A 25,628-nucleotide genomic window follows, 5' to 3' on the forward strand; every position below is an offset into this window, starting at 1 on the left:
TGAGTACAGGTCCTCTGCCATGAAGAACTTTCAGCGTGGTGGGTTTTTTCTTCATCAAGTTGCTTTCCTTTTGAGGAAAGATACTGCTGGCAGACAGACCTCTTCCTGGGTGCTTTCTTTACAAGATTTGGGTCTGTTGTGATTCTACACTTGGGAAGCTCAGAGAAACACAAACAAAACAAATTTACAGAAGTCAGAGGAAAGGAACTGAAATTTCTTGGGAAGATCTTTCCTAATATGAGTACAATAGCTCATTGCCACAAGAGGGTGCTTGCAAGCTCATGGCTGACTGTGGCTCTTCAGAGAACTCCACAGTGAAAATGCCCTGGGATCTCTAAAATGTTGTTTACAGAAGAGACAGGTTAGATACAATGATAGACTATGATGGAGTAGAAGGTTGTTCATTTGTGTTTTAACCAGTGTCAAATTGAAAACTATTGCTTACAAAGATTTTGTGATTCATTACTTTAGGAGAGGTCTCCTGCAAAAACCTATGAATTCAAACACTGTTTAGCTGCTTACAACAGATCTTCTAAGCCACAGTTGGCCTACGTCTGACAGAACATAACAGAAAGGAAAATGTATCTATTAAACACATAGAGGGGAGTTGAATCATATACCTTAAAGCCAAAGAAAGCACTTTTTGACAATTACGTCAGTGCATAAAATGCACTTCATGTGGTTTCTGAATGCACTCCAAAATATGTTTTTAAAATGCTGCAAACTCACCTTTTTGTCTTAAACGTGTGAATATAGGTATATCTTTAGAGACCAGGAGAGAAGTTAACAGTAGTGTCCATCAGGCCCCCAGGACTTGGAGTTCAGATCTAAACTGCTTTCTGAATGTTCCTAATGGTCTTGCATGATGAGAGAATGCACTGGAATACAAGTCACATCAGGTCTGGGTTATGCTGTTAGATGATCCAACTTTGGCTTTGTTTTGTTTAGCTCTTAGGGGTTTTGCCTTTCTGAAGAAAAAAAAAAACCAAAACAAAACAAACAAAAAACCACAACCAAACTTCAGTGATATAACTGATAGTGAGACTATTATTATTGTAGCATTGGATTTTGAAGTAATCTGATAATTGAGATTCTCGAAAATGTTTTACATATAATTATTTCCTCAAAAGTTAGATTTTGAGCCTTATTACAATCCTGTTTTCAGTGGTTCCCAACCTCACTGTGGCTTTGTGCAGCAATTGGCTGGAGCTGCAGGTTTTCCCAGCCTTGTATGTTCCAAGGAATAAGTGGCCAGCACTTTGTTGTTTAAATCTATTATTATCTGGAAACACCTGTTCCAAGCAAAGTTTAGTAATGTACTGTTCATTTAAGGATCCGGAAATACATGATCCTTGTTCACAGGGTGGTTTACAGCCCTTGGAAGCCTTGCTGAACGTTGCATAGCAAGCTAGTGAAAGATAAAGAAATGAAATTAAAATCCGTTCACCGTTTCCTGGGACAGGATGGGGATGTCAGTGGGAGTCTGTGATGTTGCCTCCCCCAGCCGTCAGCAGCTAATGGTTTGGGTTGCTAATGTTTAGAGCATCTTAAGGTGCAGACATGGGATTTGTGGTAGAAATGCTTTCTGGGTTTACATCAAAATTCCCCCCATTAAAGTTCAGCACATATTTACATTGTCTTCTGAAGTCAGACTTCTCACTTCTTTCTCATAAATATCTCTTCCATTACTTTTAAGCCAGAGAAAAATGAACTGCTTCTAGCAAAAATATCAAAAAACAGGCATAGCAAAGAGGGATATATAAATTTGGCTGCCATGTATCATGTGTTATTAGCGTCAACACTATCAATACTTAGCACTTACATTTGACAGTATTAACACTGATTAGTGTATGCCATACAAACAGGAAAGCTAGGATTAGTAAGGCTGCATTATTTGTCAGGGATCATCACTACTTAGTACTTTTTACCTAACATGACAGTCTAAATAACTGAAAATGTGAAATTTAACCTGATAAAATTTGTGTTATTTCCCCTACCACCTTCCCACAGTATTTTCTGTCCTTTACTGACAGGCACCCCACAAACAGAACACAGAACTCTTCCCTGAAAACGAAATCTGGGACTGATTTGCCATGTGATTAGATCCTGAAATCTTTCTTTTAACATACAGATAATGGCAATAAGCTCGACTAAGTGACCCTTCAGTTCATTCTAAGCGTGCATTACTTTATGAAACATTATTTCCTTAAAGTTTCCTTATTCGTTTTCTGAAAATATACCTCGTTTACTTCTGTGACCAGAGATCTCATATGCATTGCAAAGATTAATTTTGGACAGATTTGACTACATCAAATGTCACTTCTGTTCTCAGTTGTGGGAAAACTATCTCAGTTTACTCTCCATATAAACTCCCTCATTTGTTTATTGCTTTGTTGCACAACAGTCTGTTGTCACTAGCAAAGGCACTTCTTGATGAAACTTCAGACTGATGAGTACACTCCTAATATAGTCTCACCAGCTGTCACTGCAAAATAATACTTTATTTTAACAAAATTGATCTTGGGCATGAATGTTGTATACCTGCTAATATCCTGAGCATATACATATACATACATATATATATATATATATTTTTTTTTTCAAGTGGAATAGTATTAAATTCCCTAACTCAAGTACCTCAGTGTTAAAACATGCCTGTGTTAGTTGTAGCTGCTACTCTTGTTCATGTGTTCAGGTCTCCAGTTCTTTGTGTCAAGTTGAGGTTCAGAGAATAATAAAAGATTTTTCATGTGATGACATATGTCCGGTTGCTTCTGTTTTTAGAAGTATCGCCAAGTGTCCTCTTGACTCATAGTAAAACAGCTGGAAAAGCAGCCCAGGCCTCCTGCAACTCAGTCAACACAATGCCCCTCAGCTCATGTGTTTTTTTTCAGGGCTGTTTCCACTGTTTCATGGAATCTTGAGTGTCCTTCTCTTCCTGGCTTCCTTCTGTAGCAAAAACGGTGGCCAAGAGGATGTGATACAGCAAGGAACAAAGTAGCCCCTTTCTCTGGTGGTTGGGAGAGGACATGCCAGCCAGCGTTGGCTCTTGGTCAGGCTATACAGTTAAAAAATGTCCTCCATACGCTAGCAGCCCTCCAGCCCTTTGGACACAGCGTGATTTGGGGGAGACATCTGAAGGGTGAGAGGTAGCAGCAGATGCTGTGGGTGAAGGACTGTGAGGACTCCTGTGGTTCCTGGAGCAACCCTGGTGGGATGGGGTGTGGTGAAGGGCTGCTGAGCAACCAGGTGTTTTCTCATCTGGGGTTTCCCTCATGGAAAGATGAGAACTCCCCGTGGGAGTGAGGAGAAAAAAAAATGTTGCTACTGTTGGTAGTTTTTCCTCTGGTTTTCCTCCCATTGGGATTCCCATGGGTTGAAGACATAATCATCTTAACTCTTCAGTTGTCTTCTCCCACAAGCTTCCGTCAAGGGAGCCATGTAGAGGCAGCCAGGTGGCGGGCGCTGGGGGAAGACACTGGACAGTGCAAGAGATGGCAACATGTTGCAACCTCCTGTGGAAGCGTATACAACCTCCAAGTCCCCATCAGCTCAAGGGTTTTTGGTTTCCCATTGAATTATTCGCCTTCCTTATGTGGCTTGATATTAAAAAATGTTTCCTATATATCCCACCGATTGGAATATATCTAGTCACAGGACATGTGTGTATTTATCTTCCGTGTCCCTTATGGCCCCTGGCAGCAGCTTCCTGAGGTTTCTGCTAGCTGCTTATATCACTAGTGATGCTGAAACCAATTCAGACAACGTACATGTTAGTAAATAAGTCACACAGATTTTCTTACCTTTTCTTGTTTGATTTATTACACAAGTGGCACTGGTTTTCATTGTTGTGTAATGCAGGCTTTTGGGCACAGTAAAATTAACTTTCCTGGGACTATTTTTAGAGGTGATTGTGGAGATTTGGATTAGAATAGATTAAGGACTTCAGCAGCAATGATACATATCCTAAACTATACCTTTACTTAAAGACATGTGGCCTGACTGATACAAGAGGCATTATGAAATAAGTGAAGCCAAACATATTACACAAAACGGAGGGGTAAAAATGGTGGGTTATCATCAGCTTGTCCATGGAGTGGTCTGTGTTTTTAGCTAGCAGAGTGCAATTCGTGCCGTGAAATGAATCTGTGAGCACTCATAATGCTGTAAAGCAAAGGTGGCAATTTTGTGCTTTCAGTAGCCAGGCACTGGAAGGGGCAGTGTCATTTAAGCTTGCTTTTGAATACAAGAGTGTGCTTCAGCTACTGTGTTGCTCTGCAGAGGAGGCAGAGAGTTTTGTGTGCTGCTGCTCTGTCTCTGCTCAAATACTCTTTTGCACTTGTCTGATTGCTTCCTCCAGCAAAATCAGCATCTTACCCCTTGCTCCCCACCAGACACATGGGGTTTTGTGCAAGTAACACTCAGACAAAATTAAATTCCCCATTCTTTTTTTTGTCTCTTTCCCAATATGAATTTGTATGTGATTAAGCTCTTGCAGCCCTTTCTCTAAAAGGTCAGACTAAATTATTTTGTGCAGATAATATTAAAGCTTATGTGCTTGATGGATTTCTGTAGCACATAGACACCACTTTTCATAGGACTGATGACCTGAATAATTGCCTCATCTCAGTCACCATTGATCTAATCAGCTAAAGCAATTATAATACAAGCTCAAGCCATTTATGAAAGTTTCTCAGATTGCTTTGTGCAGACTGGAAGGGTTTGTGCATTATAGACAAATTATAATGGATAGTGATGCTCAGTGCAAAATTTTGTTCTTTTTTAATAAAAAGTAAATCCAGATTCTCCACTAACCCAGGTTTCACAGCACTGCAGAGTTTTCAGTGGAGATCAGAATTTCCCTCAAATAATTTTGGGAGATTTGTTTTTAAATACTTGACCTGATTTTTTTTTTTCTTTGTATGTGAATTATGTTATAGTGAGTAATAGTTATATATAGTTCTGTTATAATTGTGTGTCATGTGTAATGAAATATTAAATATATGAATAATTACAGAATCACAGAATGTTAGGGATTACAAAGGACCTCGAAAGATCATCTAGTCCAATCCCCCTGCTGGAACAGGAACACCTAGATGAGGTTACACAGGAAGGCGTCCAGGCAGGTTTTGAATGTCTCCAGAATAGGAGACTCCACAACCTCCCTGGGCAGCCTGTTATTTTAGTAAATCAACAAGAAAAAGTTTAAAGGCAACTTTATATTCCTTCATGCTTTATTATTCTTCCATCTCTATTACTCATGATATTGTTTGTGTAATATACTTTTAACTTAAACATAATTTTCATAGTTGTCCCTTCATATGATTGTGGATTACAATGAGTCATTAGCTCATTTAATTCAGTTACATGCAGTTTTAGTCATTGCTGTTAAACCAGCCTTGCAGAATTGTCATTAATATTTACAGATATATATAAAGCAACTGGACAGTTGTTTATCATGATGCTCAGGTAAAGCAATGGGTAATGACAATTTAGTCTTTTGCCAGGCCCATTTTTGTCTGGGATAACAGGCAAAATGCTATAATAATCTGTTTTCATTCTCAGCACCTTGGTAGGAAACAAGTTGTCTGAAGAGATTTTTTGAAAAGCTAAAATAATTGCATGCTGTATGTGACTTGCTCTGCTGTTCAGCTTGAGTTCATTATTGATCCTCTAGTATTTCTTGTGATCTCTATTACTTGTAATGAACTAGTGTACAAATAGCCTTACATCTGTAATTTTGTCATATCATCTGATTTACAAAATTATCTCCTGAGATATGTGTGACCTCACTTAATCAAACACATTGTTCTGTCATTAGCCAACACAGCTGAGCAGAGTGGAGTTTATTTTCATAGTGGCAGCACTGTTCCAGTCTTACATGAAATCAAAGGCACATGAAGAAATACCACATTAAAATGAATCAAAGTTTTCCCAAGACTATTCTATTCTATTTCAAACAGACAAATTTCAAGTTGTTGCTTTTGTAGGAAAGTTTAATATGATACTTTCAGTCTGATTACAGAAGAGTGCTATGAAACTCTTACAATTCCTAAACTCCGCCTGAGGAAAGTGTTGCAACATCTGATTAACTTCAGGTAGTCCCATGCCTGCAAGGCCTATTTATGAACTCTGGGATGAAATTAGCAAGATTAGTTACACTTTATTTAGAATATAGGGGAAATAAGTAATTTATCCCAGACTGACTGTTTTGTCATGTATTGTAAAATATTGTTCATTTAACTCTGTCACTTCAAAACAAAGGAGGATCTTTCAAAACTGTGCTAGTTACATAGAATATGTCATATGCTATATAAAAACTGTGGGGAAGCTCTGTAAAATGCCAAATGTTCCACAGAGGAAAGACAGAGCCCTCAACACCTGGCAGTATTATGGCTTCTACTTGGAAAAAACCTGTTACTGAGCTGTATTTCAACACCCCCTTATGTGGAAAATTGACAGTAAATGTTAATGTAGTTGATATGATGGATGACTCATGCTTTCACGTTTGTCACGCAGAGCCTGTATGCAATATTTGAAAAATGAAATAGTATCTGTTGTGAACCTCGGAGAAGTCAGCAGCCCCAGCCTCCTGTAATGAAGAAATCCTTTTTCCTGTAGTCCAAAGCCAGGAATGTGATTTCATGTTTAAGGTCTCTTATGCACAGAAGATCAAACCAGATTTCTTTGCCTGTTCTGTTTCACTGGTCTGGGAGAATGATGGGCAGCAACCCCAGACACTGACCTGGAGAGAGCAAGTCTCAGCTAACACAGCAGTCCTGGAAGAGCAGAGACACTGGGCTTGCATGCTGTGACATATATACAGACATTCCTTCTAAGAACTGATTATTGTATCTTAATGGAAATAGTTTGAGGTTTTATTGTGATTTAAAATAAGAGGTGATTGAGGACATATGAAAGGGAAAAGGATGTGTTGAAGGAGAGAGGTTGAAGTTTGAGGGAGAGAATATGCATTGAAGAATTATCAGTCTTCCTTTTCCTAAGCTTTCACATGTAGTGAATATGTCTGAGAACTGGTCTTAATAACAAAATAATAGTAAATATCAGTTTAAGAAATATATTTTTTTCCGTGTACACTGACCGCTTCAGAGTTGCATTGTGACTCTTCATAAGAGGAGGAAGACAACTGATGCTTTGGTAGGACACTAATGAGATAAAATGTCATGCCTTTTCTGAGGATAACCAGATTACTCATGTTCGGAATTTTCTAGCTAAAAATCTTTTATACTGCTTTACTTTTATGTTTAAAAAAAGAACAAAAACCAAAACCAAAACCAAAACATTAAGCACACAGCTGTATTTTTCTGCAGACTGCTGTGATACAGGTTGCTGCTTTACCAGTTACTCCAAAAGGCAACTGGCCATAAGTCATTTTGTAACAGTTATATGCATTAATTGAGACAGTTGAAAGAGTTTGTAGTATATTTTGTTTGTGGATAATATAATTTATTGGTATTTCAAGTTAAATATTCTAATCTAATAACTCATGGTGTGATTGATTGATTGTGTGTCCAAGCTGATCTGCTTGTACTGACTTTCAGCAAGCAGCATACAGACAGGGCCAGAAATAGATGCAAGGAAGGAAAAAAAAAAAAAACGAAAAACCAACAAAAACCAACCAAACAAAAAGCCCCACACAAAACAAAAAAGAAACAAACAAACAAAAACCCAAAACACCCAAAAAAGCAACCTGAAACCACAAATTATCATGGTATCCTTGAACCAGGTTCCAGGAAATAACCATCAAATCCAGAGGTTTGTTTGTTACAATTTTCATTCCAAAGCTGTAGCCTCCTGCACCTCATTTCAATATCTGACACATTTCGAAGAGTTATGGAAAGGAAAGCCATCCCCCTGCAGCCCTGGACAGTGCAGGGAACCATATGGCAATGAAGCAACTTGTTTTTATGTCCTTGCATGATTGCTCATTTTGCCTCTCAACCAGGGAGCCCTGGGTATGCTCTGTTGAACACCAGGTCCTCACACTCTTATCTGACCTGCTTCAGATTCATATAACCATCTTTCAAAAATAATTTTCCATTCTACCGCATCAGGTAATCCCTCAGAAAGTTCCCATTGTCCATTGCCTTCCTGTATCCTTAAGCAAACAGTCTTTGATAGCATCTTTGGAAAATACACTTCAGAAAATCCTGATATCTAAGTAATCCTTCTGTTTTATAAACTCAGAATGGTGAATGAGGTTGAACAATTTTGAGATCATTTGTGTCTCATTTCTGCTGAAATCAGAATGCCAGTGTGTGTTAGATCCTATCTGATGGAGGTATCTGCTAAAAGTAGGATGAAAGTCCCTAAATACCGTAAAGCAAAAGCCTCTCACAAAAAAGAGCTAGCGTTTGTTGTTGGTTCTTGTTTGTTTTACTGTTTTACAGTTCGTTTTGCTTTTAAATAGAGCAAAAAAAGATTTTTTTCTTAAGCATCTGGTAAATATTTTTAGAAAACAAAAATGTCGTGAGAAAATATACTGTGAAAATATCCTTGAGATACTGAGTGAAACAGTTTGTTTTTGTTTTTGTTTTTGTTTTTGTTTTTGTTTTTCCCATTAGAGATTATAACTACTTTAAGTTATTCTTACAGCTTTTTGAAAATATTGCTCTCTTCAAAAATGCCATTTTTTTCAGTGAACAATTCTTATTGTCAATAATTTAGGTCTCCAAACTATTGTATACTTAGTTTTCTAAGGAGGAGTGGTTGATAGAGCAGGAGGTTTTGCTGCCGTTCAGTGAGGTCTGGACAAGCTGGAGGACTGGGCAGAGAAGAACCTGATGAAATTCAATAAGGGCAGGTGTAGAGTCCTGCACCTGGGGAGGAATAACCCCAGGCATCAGTACAGGTTGGAGGCTGACCTGCTAGAAAGCAGTATTGTAGAGAAGGATTTGAGAGTCCTGGTGGACAAAAGGTTGACCACAACTCAACAATGTGCCCTTGTGTCCAAGAAGACCAATGGGGTGCATTAAGAAGAGTGTGACAAGCAGGTCGAGGGAGGTTATCCTGCCCCTCTGCTCTGCCCTGGTGAGGCCACATCTGGAGTACTGTGTCCAGTTTTGGGCTCCCCAGTTTAAGAAGGACGAGGAATTACTGGACAGAGTCCAGTGGTGGGCTACAAACATGATTAGAGGTCTGGGGGGCATCGTTCTTATGAGGAAGGACTGAGAGAATTGGATCTGTTCAGCCTGGAGAAGAGAAGGCTGAGAGGGGATCTCATCAATGTTTATAAATATCTCAAGGGTGGGTGTCAAGAGGATGGGACCAGGCTCCTTTTAGTGGTGCCCAAGAATAGGATGGGGGTCAATGGGCACAGACTGAAGCACAGGAGGTTCCATCTGAATATAAGGAGAAACTTCTTTACTTTGAGGTGCCAGAGCACTGGAATAGGGTGCACAGGGAGATTGTGGAGTCTCCTTCTCCGGAGACATTCCAAACCCAGTAGGATGCCTTCCTGTGTGATCTGCTCTGGGTGAACCTGCTTTAGTAGGTGGGTTGGACTAGATGATCTCCAGACGTCCCTTTCAACCCCAACCATTCTGTGATTCTGAGATTTTCCACTGTCATTAGTAACTGATATTTTACTGAATGACTGGGGAATGTTTTCAATCTGCGAGTTTTTTTGAGTTGGAAAGACCTATATCCTGTCATCAAGTGAAAAAATGAAATTATTAAAGAACTAAAATAATGCTCAAGTCCTTATCAAGTGGACACTGACACATTTATTTCTTAAGCTAAGAATTATTACATTGTAGTAAAACTTCGATTAATCTGAACAATCCCACCAGAAGAGTACATATGTTTTAGTGAATAATATTTCAGGTCATCTCTATATATCTGATATTAAGCAGAATCCTCTATACAATTTCATTAGAATGATTTGAAGTATCACAGATTCTTCACAAGGAAATGGAGATGCTCTTTATAAAGCAGCGGTGGGTGTTGCTTCATACTGAGGATAAGAGTGAATTGAGAATAAAAGCAATCAGAGTAATAATTTTATTGAAAGTTGTAATTGAGAAATACCCTACATAGCCTGTGAGCAGCCCAAGGAGTTGGCATTGCCTCTGTATCTTAATGGTGTTGTTTGCCACCTTATCCAAAAGGACTATTCAGAGTAACAATGAAACGGGACACTGAAATATTAACTAACTTGTTACAATAACAAAAAATCAGAAGCCACAGTTGCTGTGTCATTTGCTGGATGTCTCTGTCTCAGTAGTGTCCATGGGGAAAAAAAATAGAACGTTTAGGCAAGAACCACTTAGAGAAATGTTGGGAGTCGTCAGGATAGGCCATTCAGTTTTCATAACCAAGTTCTCTTACTTGCTAGTCCTTTATGGTTATGAACTTGCAGAGTGGCTGTGTGAATGTGTTTTAAGCAGGCAGGATTACCAGAGAGGTTGAAATTTGTGTCTCTGCCCTTATCTTTTTCAACAGTCAGATACTGATGCTGAGCTCAATAAAACTGAGTCATGTATTGGCAGTGAGGAGGGTGAGCAGGGAGCACTGAATTATCTGCACCCGCCCTCCTCTACACCTATCAGCCCCATGCAGATGAACACGGGGCTGTTTGAATAATCCTGAAGACTGGTGATAATGATTTTAATCCTAGTGGTAAAATGAGAAGCCAGGATTAAGTACTGTAGTGCCATTTAGGTAACAAGAAGTGTATTTTGCTGTATTTTAGGGAAGGTGTCAATTTGCTGTTGTGGAGTGAAACGCTGTCTGGGTAGCAAGCGGGGTTATAAGGTTATGCTGGCTTGGCTTCCTCCTGCAAGTTTTACAGCTTCCAGCTGTCATAAAGCACATTAAACAGGAACTATAAAAGCAATTTTATTTTATTTATGGCTATAAAAAAGTCTAGTTCTAATAGGAAACCTGAAGTATTTAAAGATAGCAACAGGCACTATGAACACAACTCCTGCCTACCACTTCCTCTTCAGAGAACAAGCAGTTGTTTTCCAGATAATTAATATTCAGAACAGGTCCAGTTCATCTTACCTTCTGGGTTCATTTTATTATGTAATAAAATCTGATTTATTCTCATTTGAATATAGAGTATATAGCCATATAAGCTTAAGCCATTTATAAACAGTTACTTTCCAAGTAGCATAATATAATACCTACTCTCTTAGGTATTTCTGAGGAGTACCAAACATTACTCACCAAAGGGCAGAGATAAAAAGCAGTGTTTTGGATCTGAACATTGTGTCTTTAGCTCATCACTAGTTATGCTGATACCTTTTCAGTTCTTTGGTGTGAAAAAGAAAAAAAAAATCAGACTACTGTTCTTCCTCAGTGAACTTTTCCAAGTCTGACAAACCTAACTCTCTCTTTATATATTACTTCCAGAATGGTCTTATCGTTGCCTGTTACCAAGGTTATGTGGATATTGTGATAGCCTTAGCGCAATGCCCTCACCTTGATGTGAACTGGCAGGACAACGAAGGGAACACGGCTCTAATTACAGCTGCACAGGCAGGTAAGGCTCTTCTGTTCACTCCTGACATACTGGGTCTTAGGAGGACTGTGTGTTGTGTCTATTATTTTTAAGATTTTTTCAAAGCCCTAAAAGAAATTAGTCTGCATAAAATAATCCTGGCCAAGCCCACTCCCAGGTAAGTTTGTAATTATTTTCTTTGAACTAAAACAGAAAAAGCCATACATTTCTAGTAGATGCCATTGACTATTTTAACTTAAAAATAAATGAAATCTTGACCCAAGTGTACAATACTATACTGCTTTTTTCCTTAAAACTTATTTTCCTGTGTTTGCTTTGGCAAGCAACCAGTTGATATTATGGTCATGTAATGTGCAGTATTCGAGTTTATAGCATCTCTTTTCTCCTGCTTATTGCACCTACCTCAGTCAGTCTGTAGTAATTGCTGACTGCAGGCAAATGTATAATCTCTAAGAAATATCTTAGCTGCTAAGACATTCTTCAACCACCCTGTAGTTAAAATTAAAAAAAAAAAAAAACAAAAAACCAAACTATTTACATAGTCTCAGTAGGATTCAGTGTTTGCCAATGCTGCTTTTATAACAGACTGATTTATATTGACATCCACCGTGTTAATCCTGATGCAGACTGCAGTGAGAGCAGAGTTTACTCCCAGGTTTTCTTCTATCCCACCCAGCATGGCAATATTCAGTGAACAAGTGTAAGAGATCACATAAATCTAAGAGGTGCTCTGAAGAGAGTTACTAGTTTCAAGTGTACAGTTGGAAAGCAAGCAGTCCATAATTTCTGTTAGAACTGAAACACTGTGCTTTAACTTGTAATGGAAGTTGTAGTTTTCTCCTACAAGTGTTAAAAAAGTGCTAAAGTATGTACATCAGGAAAAATTTGACCAAGGAGGCCATCACTTTGTAGTCTAAAAGCTGTTGCAAGGGTTACCTGTCTCCGCAGCCATGGTTTCCTTTGCAGCCCTCAAGCATGCCACTCAAAGGTGATCACTTTGCAAATAAATGTGTACCTGGTCTTTGTCATGACTTCTCACTGATGAAGAGTATGGGATATTTGTGGGAGTTCATGGGACATAGCATTTCCTCCCAGACCCTGCAGGAAACAAATTTCCATCAGGCAACATTAATGGACATTACAAGCCATGTCTAAAGATTGGAGCAGTTCAGTGTGATGTTCATTTTGTAATATCGACACTAGACATTTCCAGGTAGTACCAAACTTTGCTTCTTGTCGTACCAAAAAGTGAACTCTGCTAAAGAAGTCACTGTGAGGTAGGTTTTGAATACTGGAAGAGAGAATTGTGACCATAATGGTCACGTTCATAGTGAAGTCATGAGTATAATAGCTTTCCAAAGAAAGTGGTGAAGTCTCCAAAACTCTATCCTACTTTTATTTATCTGCCCTAATATGAATTTGAACTATAAAAGGTTTAACACTGACTCTTTCCTGACCTTTATAACTCATGATAATGAGCTCAGAATTAATCCAGAGGGCTGACATTGACTTGACACTCTCTGCCAGCACTTGCTATTGATCCCCAAAGCAACTGGAAATGACTCAGTCAGCAGAAGCTTACACAAACTCTTAACAACTTGGATGTTTTCCCCTGCCTATGATAATCCTGAGCTACAGTGTTGACACCGCTTATTTAATTCATTATCACAAGATATTGCTGTAGCGTTAATATAGATTACTTTGAGGTTAACATTGCAACCAGAGGACCTACAGAGCAATAGATGCTGCTTAATTATTGCTGAGTGTTAAGTAGTAACACTGAGCAGTGTATTATAAAGCACTGAAAGTCAAGCTTACTCAGGCTTTCCTTTAATGGAGGATTTTGTTTTGGTTTGGTTTGCTTTGTTTTGTTTATTTGGGTTTTTGTTTTGTTGTTTGTTTGTTTTACTTTAGACCATGAAAATAATTATATATTTGCAAAATAAATTATTCTGAGATATCACTTATTTATACCAAAATGACAGGTTTTTCTGCGTAAAGTTTAGTATCAAATCCACATTATTCCAGTTAGTTGTGATACTGGAAGGTTTCAGAAAGTGATGCCATTTTTGTTCCAACCCACAGACCAGGTGGACCATCACATATGGCCAGACCCCTAGGAGGACCTGGATGTGAAAGAGGCTGCAGTCCTGCAGGATCATTCATAGTGTTTCAGAGTCTGCGTCTGCAACATAAGATACAGATACTAAGGCAGATGACAGGGAGGCCTCTTTGGTTTTGCTAGAGGAGTTTAAAATCCATGCTTGCCTATGCCATTTCATGACTGCCCAGACAGGATGCTTGAATCAGAGCATCAGTTTGAATTAAATAGAATTATCTTAAAGACCAGCTAGAGTTTCAGAAGATAAGTGAATTCAGTTTCTCATATTGCTTTTGATGATTTAAGAGTCTCATCCTTCAAATAAGGTATCTGAAGATTTTTGCAAGCACTGACATGAGAAAGATAGGCTGGAGGGATCAGTGAAAACCAGTACTTTCTTAACAAGCTTATTAGTAGTAAAAAAACCCCAAGAAATAGAGTCCTCTGCTTAGACTGTAAATTTCAGTTTGAAAATTGGTCTGTTCACTTGGTCTCTCAATATTTCTTACAGACATGGGATCTCTTCTTAAAGGGATCTTGCCTTCCGAAACAGTACATTTGTTTCAGCCTGCAGCAGGTGGTGCCCAAAAATGGATGGTGATGCTGTAAAAGCAGAAGTAAAATCATTAAATGTCAGTACAAGGACAATGCAGAAAAAATGAGAAATTAATGCAAACAAGAGATTGAAATAAGCAGAAAGAAAGAAAGGAATGAGAGTGCTTCCCAAAAAAAAAGGGACAGGTGAGGAAAATGACATTACAATTTTTTTCTAAGTTCTGCTGCTGCTGAGGGCACAGCTACATCAGTGGCAGTGTAGGGTAGGTGTTTAGAGAGAGTTGTATTTGCTCACAAATTACAGATATGTTACAGGGACCAGTTTGGGGCAAGGCTGTAGAGCTGGGAACACAAAATTAGAAGTTATCCCAGTTTCTGTTTATTAAGGGAGACATGAGAATACAAACACCTAAAGCATCCACAGGATAAAATCACAGAATGTCCTGAGTTGGAAGGGACCTACAAGCATCATCGAGTCCTTTGGCTCAATGCATCCATCAATCCATCAGAAAGCATTCAGCAGCCAGAGACCAAACACAGGCTTTTTTCAGGTACAAGTCGAAATTGTGATGTTATATGACAGAGCATCTTCCTTACTATGCAGATTATCTTTCTGCTTGCATTACATAGATTATTAGGTAAAATTCTCATGATTATATGCATTTCTTCTGTGGCAGAAATTAAGTGATTTAAGCTACTACTGCTGGTCTTTAAATATGGCTCACAAGGTGAAGAAGTGTAGCCTTAGCATGCCAGTTCTGGCAAAAGATAGATCTGGCAAAAGGTAGATCAGGCTTACAAATATTATTTTAGAGCTGCATAGAGCTTTTATAGCAGACTCTAAATCACAGAAGACTCACCTGGTTTATGATTTACATATATAGTTTTAGTTCAACCAGACGAAAGAGAACTGAAGGAAACTTTATGGCCTTAAATCAAAAGCATATGACAGAGTTCAAACAAAAACTTGGCAGCTCTGAGTTTTCCTTTGAATTTGATATCTGTTTGAACTGGAAATTTGATGCAAACCTCGGGAGGACAGAAGCTACTGCAGATTAAAACTGAAGAGGTTTTCAGGAATCCCTGAGACACAAAACTTCTGAGAATCACAAACCTCTTCAATTTCTTTGTTATCTTATTGCACTTTACTTTTTTTTTTCTCTGTCTCTTTTAAGACCATCTATAGTCCCCTGAAGAATTTTGGCTGAGCAAGGTCTTTCAGGATTGATTCTTAGGATCATCCAGATTTGCAAAATGTCTCATGTTTTTGGGAAAGGGAAGAACATCTTTAGTAATGTAAAAAATGCTGAAAAATCTTCTATATTATTATTTCTCCTTCTTTCAGTTTCCATCTCTGGTTTCTGTGGTCAAAAATCAGTATTTCATCTGCTCCAAAACTTTCATGAAGACACACACTGTATATCAGTGGAACAGAGCATGTCCTGTAAAACAATTCTGGGACAAAGATTCTCCCAGTAGTACCGATACCCTGTTAGGATTTGATCTTTTGCCATAAAGTCAGTGAAGGCAAAGCCTCTGTATTGAGTAAGCGGGACTGGATTACTTGATCCTGTCCTGAACCCAGTTCACTTTTGCTTTGTTCAGTTTGTTGTAACTTGCTTTGTCTTTATATTTCATTGGCATCAGACTGCGCAAGGTTCAGGGAGCTCCTTATTTAGTTTCCTCTGGTATTGCTAAGCTGATCTGTGCTATCTCTACATCTCCTCAAGTTTCAGGAGAGTTTCCAGTTATGCAGAAGGGTAGCAGGGTCCAGCAAATTCTAGGAGATTAAGAGTAACACCTAGGCAACATCTTAAATTAATTGGTAAAGATTTTCTTAACTTGTTTTCCAAAGTGAATGCAGAACTGCATTGGTACAAAGCAACTGCTGATGAAATCTGTACCAGATGTGGCACTATAGACTTTAAAAGTTTTTCTGTATAAATTAAATTCTGCTTCAGTAAGATTTCTAGATGGATTTGAATGACATGCATCACAGAATATTCAGCTGGACTGCAGAGTAGAGATGAGAGAGTATTTTTACAGCTCCTAGTAATTAAATTGTGATTGTTGCAGCTGCCTGACAGACTGCATTATTTTATCAAGCATCAAAGCATCATAAAATGAATGACAAGTGAATGGAAAACTGTTTTGAATGAGTCATAATGACACTAGATACTTGTCTTATTCTGATAGTCCAATTATAAAGACTTGATGGTTTAATTGGTCCTCTAGCTGTTTAAACGGAGATGTCTTCAACTACTTGTATGCCCTTGCTGACACCAGTTATCCTGGTGTACAAGGCACATGAATGGCAACAACAGTTGCTTTTAGAAACAGAATTGAAGTAATTTATCTTAGAACTGAACTCAAATCTGAATATCAGTCCCATTTTACTGTTGCTGGAGCGCAGACAAGTGGTTTTACACTGTCAGATGGAAAACGAAAAATGTGGGATTCTACGCAAAATATTTCTTTGTTTTTTGTCAGACCTGGCACAGTTTGTTAGTATTATTGGTTGGAACTACTGCATGTAATCACTTTTTAATAAAGTATCATTATAGTACGGCTCAAACTTTCCAGTGAAAAAGCTGACCCTTTGCAGTAATTTCCAGGAGGTGATGAGTCGTCCTGCCATAAACTATAGGAATTCCCTTTGCAGTGCTACAGACTGAGTCAAGAAACTGAGGTTCCTTGCAATCTTAAGGCTAATGACTCTGATGAGTGGAGTAGGATACAAAGAAAATAGATTTTATTAGTTATCTGGACTTCTCCAGGTATCAGTCTTGCAGGAGTAATTTTTGGTTTAACCTTGAGACAGTGCCTTAATTCTTTGACATATTTTCTCTGTTTTTTCATTTCTTTAAAGGGCACATAACCATTACAAACTATTTGTTGAACTATTTTCCTGGGCTTGATATTGAGAAGAGGAATGTGTTTGGATTCACAGCACTGATGAAATCTGCGATGCAGGGTCGAACTGAATGTGTGAAAGCCCTGATGTTGGCAGGTATGCAAAGTGCTTTGCTGCTTCTTTGTCATCTTCTACCTGTATATACTAGACAGTCACACAAAAACACCAAGAAGAAAATTGGCTTTTGGGGTGTTCACTCTGAGAGGTGTTGTGCAGCCTTCCCTAGAAATGGGTGCAGCTTTTAGATAAGTCGTAGACAAGGTGGTGAAGCCACATGCGAGAGGTGCAGAAGCACCCAGTTTGCCTATGGAAACTCAACTCGGATCTCTCCGAGAGCTCTCAGGGTAAGAGTCATTGTCTTGAGGAGAGTTCGGGGAGTGTGATCATCAAGATTTGTAGACAAGCAGTTAATGATGTTCATGACACAGATGGGAAAGACACACAGGTCTCTTTCTGCCAGTTCTGTGGGTGTGATGGTGCAAGGGTGTGTGATGGTGGTAGGACCATAGCCAGACCTTCACCTCTACCTCCAGCCGTAGCAGATCCTGGGGCAAGGCATGGAGAGCTTTGGAGGCTCTGCCTCCAGTCGGGAGAGTTTGGTGTAGGGTTCATATCCCACAGGGGACAGTGGTGGGAGATTTGGCAGCATAGGGAATAACGTCTTTCTAACACCTCTACAGATCTGAGTCGGGTCTCCGGGCTTATGGGCAACAGGACACCAGTGGGTCTGTATCTCCTGCAAGGAGGGAGTCATGGCACAGGGAGTGGGCAGGTTTATCTCTGCCTCACTACCTCTTTTCATACTTGAGAAGAGGAAATATATTTCTTGCTGTTGGCTCTTGACTGTGGTTGAATTTCCAGCCATATGGATTGTGAGGTGAAGGGATTCTGGAGAGGAAACTCAAAAAGCAAAAGTCATTCAGGCAACAGCCTCTACAGAAGCAGTCCCAGCATACAGCACCTTTTAGGCACAAAGTTGTTTGTTTTTATTGTGTTAAGTAATTCGTATATAAGGGAATCCCTTGACACAAATTAAATATTATAAAAATGATAACAGATTGCATGTGAATATTGCTACTGTCTAGACCAAAAATCTTACAGGTCCACTTCACTGCGAGAGATCTTGAATAAGTAGTTAATTTCAGTAATTTCGCTGTCACAGAAGTTTAACCCCTCGTTATATGAATATTTTAATTTGCAGGTATTTATCAAGCATAGTGCTATTACACTACACTATTACACTATTACATAGTGCTATTCATGTTCATAATATCAGGTTTCTAGATGTTGATAGGACACAGAAAATGTCCGAATGGTGAGGTAACTGGCTTGTTATTTTCTGCAATGTTCTGTAGCTTCTTATACTGGAATCAAATCTTTGGAATCAATTCACACATTTTGGAGTTAATTTTTTTTGAAACAGAATTATAAAATGACTGTCAGACCTACAGAACTAGAGAACTTCCAGACACAGATGCACTTTCTGGATACACATACTTAGTGCAGATCCTAGTTCAGAATTTCCCAGTGCTTGTTAAAAATTATCACTTAAAATGAAACTGCAAACCTAGGACCTTACAACTTGTCAAACTAACCTTACAATATCATGACTTTCTATTATTATAATGGAGATTGTTCTTCTTTCTGTTTTGGTCACCAGATGGTATTTCACAACCTTTCTGTCTTTATAGATAACTCAGTCTTTGTTATTCTACTTCTTGTACAAAATGTATCAAAATCAAAGTTCACTATGTAGTTGCTGCCTCTGGTATCTGAATAGCCACCTTCCCATTTACGTGATCCATAAGAAAACAGAATACTGGGGAGAACACATCTTCAGTCAGCCAGAAAATGGTTTTGTTAGCTTCCAAATTTAGTTTACCTACAGAAAGTTGTATTGACCTGTTTGTGCATCAGAGATCATGAGAATACTGAAGATCATTCATTGGCTAAAGAGGTGCAGAGTTAATATACTTTGAGTTTCTAAATTGCAGTTTATATACAATTTTTGGTGAGTATTTTGCAGGTCCTCACATTTTCAGTTCAAAATAGGGGCTGTAAAGGAAGTGTGTTAAATTGCCTGCACTCATTTTAATATCTGTTGATTTTTTAGCACTGTACAGTCTGGCAAAATGTAGGGAGGGAGCTGCTCATTCAGAATGGACTGAGAAGTAGTTTGGGGCTTAAGAGATGCTGAGTGGCTGCTGAGAATAAAGTGCTAGTTTGCTGAAGAAGGTGAAAGAATTTGTTATTAAAAGATTCACTGGAAAAAATCAATTTCATAGATTAACCAGCAAAATTTTATGTTAAAACATAAGAATGCATGGAAATATAGGGGGGGAACACCCAAAATCAGCTGTGGGTCTACTTGCATAGTGACAAAGGAGGTATGTGTCTTTAGAAAAAGAGGAGAAGGTTTTTAAACCCAATATCTGTTTAGTGGCTTGGGTAAGATCTCTATTGACAGGCATCTACTTAAAGCAATGCAGCAGGTGAGTAAATGAAAATAACTCACCTCCCTGGCCACCTAAGCATGGATTTAACACAGTCAGATGGGGAAGAGGTAACAGCAACATGTGACAGATGGTTAGAGATGGATTGTCAAAATGACTGCTCTTTCAGAAACTTCAGTTCCTGGAGGGTGGCCAAGGTCAATCACTACAAGATTAAGGCGCTCTGAGACACTTGGCCATAATGTTGCTCTTTCAAACTGAGTCTTTGGAACATGTGAATTTGCTATTCGTGAGTGCACAGCGAGTAAGGGGGGGATCCCAGTCGCTCATCAGCAGTTTGTCACAGGCGGCTGCGCTGCCAGGACCAGGCTGCTGCCAGCATTCAGCAAGCGAGCCAGCCCAAGCCAGAGCACAGAAATGCCGGTTGTAATTCATGCGTCAAGCCCTGCTGTAATCTCCAGTTTAAACTCATTGCTGCTTTAGTAAAGTCATGGGAGTGGCTACAGATCTGGAGATTGGGCTTTAAATACTGTGTGAAAACTAGGTTGGTAACAGATGCCTGAGCTCTTTCACTCCCTGTTCTTAAACCCAGGATGTAAATTTTGCATCTAAAGGGACATCAAACCTTCTTAATCAAATAGAATATTGATATCTCAAAGGGCCATGTGTATTCAAACTAGTTGTGCTGAAAGTTATCTTCAGGGTAGTTTCCCTAGGAAAATCAGGCAAGTGTCAAATGCAGTTTTCCTAAAAGAACACTTGTAGCCTATACTTGCACTGAAATGACAATTAGTTTGATAAGACTGCTGTCACATTTAAAAAGGGACATGACTATTCATGTCTCTTCCAGATGAGGCATTCTGCTGAATGACGTTTGTTCAGAAACATCTCCTGATTCATGCAGAAAATCAATACCACTGTAGTAAATCACATCTTAGAAGAGATTTTGTGATAAAGGTACAAAGTCAGCATCGATTTCTGTTGAAAGATCAGGATTTCAACACTCTGTAGTACTGTTTTCTGAGATAAAGTTTCCGAAACACGTGGGGACGCATCTGTCAGCAGCAAGAGCAGGCTTCTCCTCAAAGGGAGGTGAGCTGAGGGTGACAGCGAGGCACACAGAGGCACTAGCCTCATCAACAAAGGTACTCCTTGAAGAAATGGAGCAGAGATGGTGACAGTAATCAAGATCAGACAGTACTGCAGTGATTACCAGGCAAGTCTTTAGAGACAAGGTAGGTCTGAGGTCAAAACTAGAAATTAAGTCTGTGGGTCAGGGTCCAAATCAGCAAGGCACATGGCTAGGCACAGGCATAGCTCAGGCTAGGATCAGAGCTGAGCATCTGAGCTTATATGCAGCCCCCAAGCAAAGGTGGGGTGTCCCCATTGAGCACTTTCTCACACAGATCTTTTTACACAACTCTGATGCAAGATCTCACAGCTGCACTGTATCAGAGCTGGGATGTCTTTTTCTTGAAGATAGTGCTAAACATCTGTCTGTACCTCTTCCTTGTTTACAAGCAGAGCATACTGTTTGTTCAAATTTATATTTGGAGAAAATTCCTTTAGCTACTGTTCTTCCTCTGGTAAATCCTTGCCTGTTATATGTACAACAAGGAAACGACTCCCATGTAATATGCCCTGTTCGCAGTCAGCTCTAGTGGGAGGGCGTGCAGACCCAAGCAAGTGTTAAGAAGGGGACAGGACAAGAGACTCACCTGAGATAGGAGAGGTTCAGGGACGTGAACTCTGGGTAGGATGGTTTAAAAATGGGCTAGTGTAGCAGGAGGACATTTCTTTGTATGTCTTTGTTCCTTGCCTCACTGATTTGTCTGTAGCTTTTGCAGTCATGAACTTCTTCAAACCCTGCTGCCTTTGAGAACTTGCAATCCTTTCTTCATTCCACAGCTAATGAACTCTTTGATTAAATCTTCCTCCTTTTTGCTTCCTCTCTGCTTTCCAGTCTCAGCCCCATGCTTGACTCCCTGCAGTGCCCCTGTGCTTTCTCTCTGAGTAGTCCTTTCTGCAAATATCACTTAAACTGCATTTAAACTGAGATCAGCTCTTTTGATTAGGGTGTCTCCATCTACATTCACTCTTGGTCTGTGACTCTATCATCTGCTTTTTAGGGATTTTCTCAGAGATTTAGGAATCAACTGGTACTTAATAGAGTTGAAAATTAGCTTCTGATCACTTTCCCCATGCTCTCCTTTTTCCTCTTTTTTCTTGTAATGATGAAACACCCTTTGTGGGAAGGTTATACTGGACCCATTGCAAACTGGTTCCTGGTTACCATTCCTTACATCTAGTCTGTCTTATACTAGTCTGAAATGCTGTCACCAAGATAATACACCCTGAAAAATATAATTTCTCATTATGTTTGTGTTGGCTGTTTGAAAATGGTGCTTCAGCAGATAGAGAAGCCCTTCAATAAGTCAGATGTTGTAGTCCATTCATATCCCAGCTTGGAACTCTTTCAAGGAACCCAGAAATTATCTACGGGACCAGTGATACATGTAAAACACAATCAAATGTTAAAGAGCTCAATTATTTTGAAAGCACCTGGGCAAAGTGCCCATGCCTGTCCGAGGGAATGTGCTGCAGAGCTGCTGAACCAAGTCTACATTCTCGAGTGTGCAAAGCTCCCTCTGAGATCAGTCAAAGTTTAAAGGCAAAATATATAACAGAGTATTTACAGCTTAAGAACATGAATGCCTGAAAATGGGGAATATTCACTCATTCTCCTTTCTGTTTCATTAATTCACTAACACACCCATATACTCTAAAACAATATGTTTGTGTGCCGAGCTGTATGTGTGTGCCTAGCTGGTATGTCCAGGATTACTTGGGTGCAATGCAGGGATATGGTGCTGGCTGTTAAGTCCTCAACATGTCTCTGAGATTCTTTTTGATGGGCAACACCAAGCTAGTTTTTGGACAGATCTTTTTTCACCCTTTAGCATGCACCAGATATAATGTGTTGGGCATTTGCAACAGTGTCTTGCTGACTTCAGCTTCCAAAACCACTTGTTGCTGCTCATTGTTCTCCAGTAATTCTTCCAAAAGTGCACTGTGTATTGAGCTTCCTCTGTCCTTTACATAGGTCTTCTGTGTGAGCAGAACTAGGCACATGCCACCCTCAATGACAAATGCCCATGCTCCCACTCCAGTACCAGAACTGAGAGGACTTCCCTGCAATTTTCTGGTTACCATGGAATGTGGCAGCATTGGATGAAGTATGACAGAAGTTGTAAAGGATACAGCAGACTTGGTTAGGATGCTTGCTCCTTCTTTTACTCTTGTATCCTCTCCTCAGGCAGCCAGGTGCCCTGCAGAAGAGTGTAACCCCACCTGAAAGCAGAGTGAAGAGAAAGGGTAGAAGCCCATGAAAAGGGGCTTATAGGAACATGGAGAGATCGAAAGAAAGGCAAGGATGGAAAAGGATGCAGAAATAAATGAGGAGAAAGAATGGTGATGGGGACAAATGTCAGAATTGGATGGACAGAGATCATAATTAGGGAATGGGGGAGGAGAGGCTGAAAGATAATAACCACTAGAAATCAATTCCTTCCAGGAACTAACACTGTACTTCAAATGTCTAATCCCCTGCTGTCTAGTATGTGTCCCAGTCATCTGTTTTGGCTGGTTCAACTGCTACATTTCCTCAAAGATGGTAATCTAAGGTAGATGGCACCAGCTGTTCTGGGCTGAGACTGAAACTCCATCTTCCCTATTACCACTCTCTGACATGTATGGAAGCTTTCCTAATATTTGATCACCCTTGTCACCATTGTGTCAGCTTTCTCAAATTCTACAGTGTCCTTTCAGAGATAAGAGAACCTGAACTGCACGTCGCATTTTCTCTATTTTTTCCTATTTTTTTAATCTATTTTTCCCTATTTTGGGGGGTAGAAATTAATTGTATTTTATTTGCTATTTTGGCCCCTAGTGAGCACTGAGCTGATATTTTGATGGAACTTGTGATCATTAGCCCAAGGTCTCTCTTCTAAGTCGCAGCAATGACTGCAAAGGGAAGACAACATATAATGCAGTTGAAATTCATTATGCCATTCTTTGCATTGCTTTAAGTGAATTTCGTATATACAGCTTTAATTTCTTTTACTATTTTTTAAAATAAATCAGGAGTTCAGAAAGTCGGGAACCCTGATCTCTCCTTATTGAGTGTTCATTTTTACACAAATATTGTAGTACTTCATATGTGATGTTTTCTTGCAGGGATCTGCCTGATTCAACTCTGATCATAGCAACAGAAGCATGGGCAGTTTCATTAACTGATTGTTTTTCTTTTCTTTGAGGGGCAAATGTTCATGCGACTGACCCAAGCCGTGGACTGACTTCATGGGAATGGGCTTGTTACACAGGAAGATCAGAATCTGCCTTCATAATGCAAAAGCTGATGGACAGGCCATGCCCAGAACAGTTTTGTGATCAATACAAACCAGAATGGCCAAAGATGAAGGAACTTCTTGCCAAGGCTGCGGAGCCAAAAAGCTGTTTGCAGAGGATTTCTGAGTGCATGAGAGCAGCTATCTCATTCCGAACTTTCTACGGCCCAGAAGAAGACGGAGTCCTCGATCACATGGTGAAGGTGACAACAAGCTTAAGCAGTCCCTTCATTGCTCTGTCATGCCGGACGGTGTGCCCAGGCAGCCCGCCTTCCGTGGGGAAGCGCAGACTGGCTGTGCAGGAAATCCTTAGGAAGCAGAGAGCCGAGGAGATCCGATCTCAGGACAAAGACCACTTTAGCAGCTATGAGAAGCTATTTCAGAACTCCAAGGTCACGCTGATCCCCAAGAAGAAGGACCGTAGAGCCAGCCTGCAGCCCATCAGCCTTGCAGTCTCTCAAGTGAGCACCGTGGCCACAAGGAAAGCGAGCCTCTTGCCACTCCACCTGCTTAGACGGAGCAGCGTCCGGCCGGGATTTGTCATCCCCAAAGTCCGTATCAGCAAGGCTCCTCCACCCACCTTCCAGCCAGAAAAGGCGAGAAGGAGGAGCAGCGCAAAGGATGACCCCTATTTGCAGATTCCCAAATGGAGATACAAGGAGCTCAAAGAGGAGCGGAAGAAGGCAGAGGAACAGGAGAAGAAAAAAGCAGCAGATGCTCAAAAGCAGAGGCAGGTGTCTCCTGCCAGATGCAGGACCTGATTTAAAGGCAGCTGCTTGGAAGGTTTTAGAGCCATTAGTCTTGCTGTCTGAGCAAGATGACAGACTGCATGCCTTTGTGCATGCCCAATGCTTATGGAGCTGGAATTCTGAATAATGGCCTTTCAAGTGGGGGAACAGGGCAAGGGCTAGGCCACAGTGTGTCTGATGGTGGAGCAGGAAGGCGTTTTGAGGTGGAAGACTTACTAAGTTTACCTGTCTGCTGTTGATAGGAAGTTTTAAGTGGTACAGTCCTCTGTGGTTTCATTTTTTTCCAGTTCCAGGTGAATGACTGAGAAACAGCTTGAGAAATGACATGTGTGCAAAAGGATTGTATTTTGTGTTTGTTCATTTTGTAATGGACAAAATTAAGGAGCTGTGCTTTTGACACTAGACATTCCTCCCTCTCCTTGCTTAGGTAGACACATTGCAAGGTTTTATAGTCATAAAGAAAAGTTTTAAATATACCACAGTTTTGGTGGGCAGTGAAAATCCAGGTCTGCAATTGTCTGCACTTTATTATAAAGTGCAGGTCTGCACTTTATTTTAATTCCAGTAATCAAAATTTAAGACAGGATAGGTATTTAACTGTACAGCTCTATACAGTCTGTATGGTTTCAGTTCTTTATGCTATTGTTTGTTGTGTTGAATATAAAAAGGGCTGCATATGAAATATTTCTGTAGTTAATATATTCACATCCTCTGCAGGTATAAATCAGGGGCAGGGACCAATTTCTCTGGAGCAACAGAGAAGCTGAGCTAATTGTTTAATGCCACCTTCACCTAAGATTTGTTTCCCCCATTAAGTTTCCCTGCATCGGCTATCTGTTGTCTCCTCTTTAGTCTCAGGGAATTTTTTGTCACTATGTCTAACTGTGAAATAAGGGAGATGGTGGGCTTTTTTAGGGGGATTGGTATTTAGGTTCCTGTTAAAAGACCCCACCAGATTTATT

The 25,628-nt window shown here is 39.8% G+C and overlaps 1 protein-coding gene across 1 annotated transcript in view; it reads left to right on the forward strand.

Annotated features, from left to right (window-relative positions):
- The window catches only part of ANKRD33B (ankyrin repeat domain 33B), a gene marked incomplete at both ends in the record, with an annotated part of 44,653 nt that extends 19,975 nt beyond the window's left edge, over nt 1-24,678 (forward strand). Inside the window, 3 exons of the mRNA XM_080340100.1 lie at nt 11,380-11,509; nt 17,014-17,154; nt 23,828-24,678. Of these exons, the coding sequence (XP_080196226.1) occupies nt 11,380-11,509; nt 17,014-17,154; nt 23,828-24,678 (1,122 nt within the window). The remainder of the gene's footprint in view (nt 1-11,379; nt 11,510-17,013; nt 17,155-23,827) is intronic.
- Nucleotides 24,679-25,628: the final 950 nt, after the last annotated feature.

This window comes from Nesoenas mayeri (genome assembly GCF_963082525.1).
Source record: "Nesoenas mayeri genome assembly, chromosome: 2".
Taxonomy (NCBI): Eukaryota; Metazoa; Chordata; class Aves; order Columbiformes; family Columbidae; genus Nesoenas; species Nesoenas mayeri.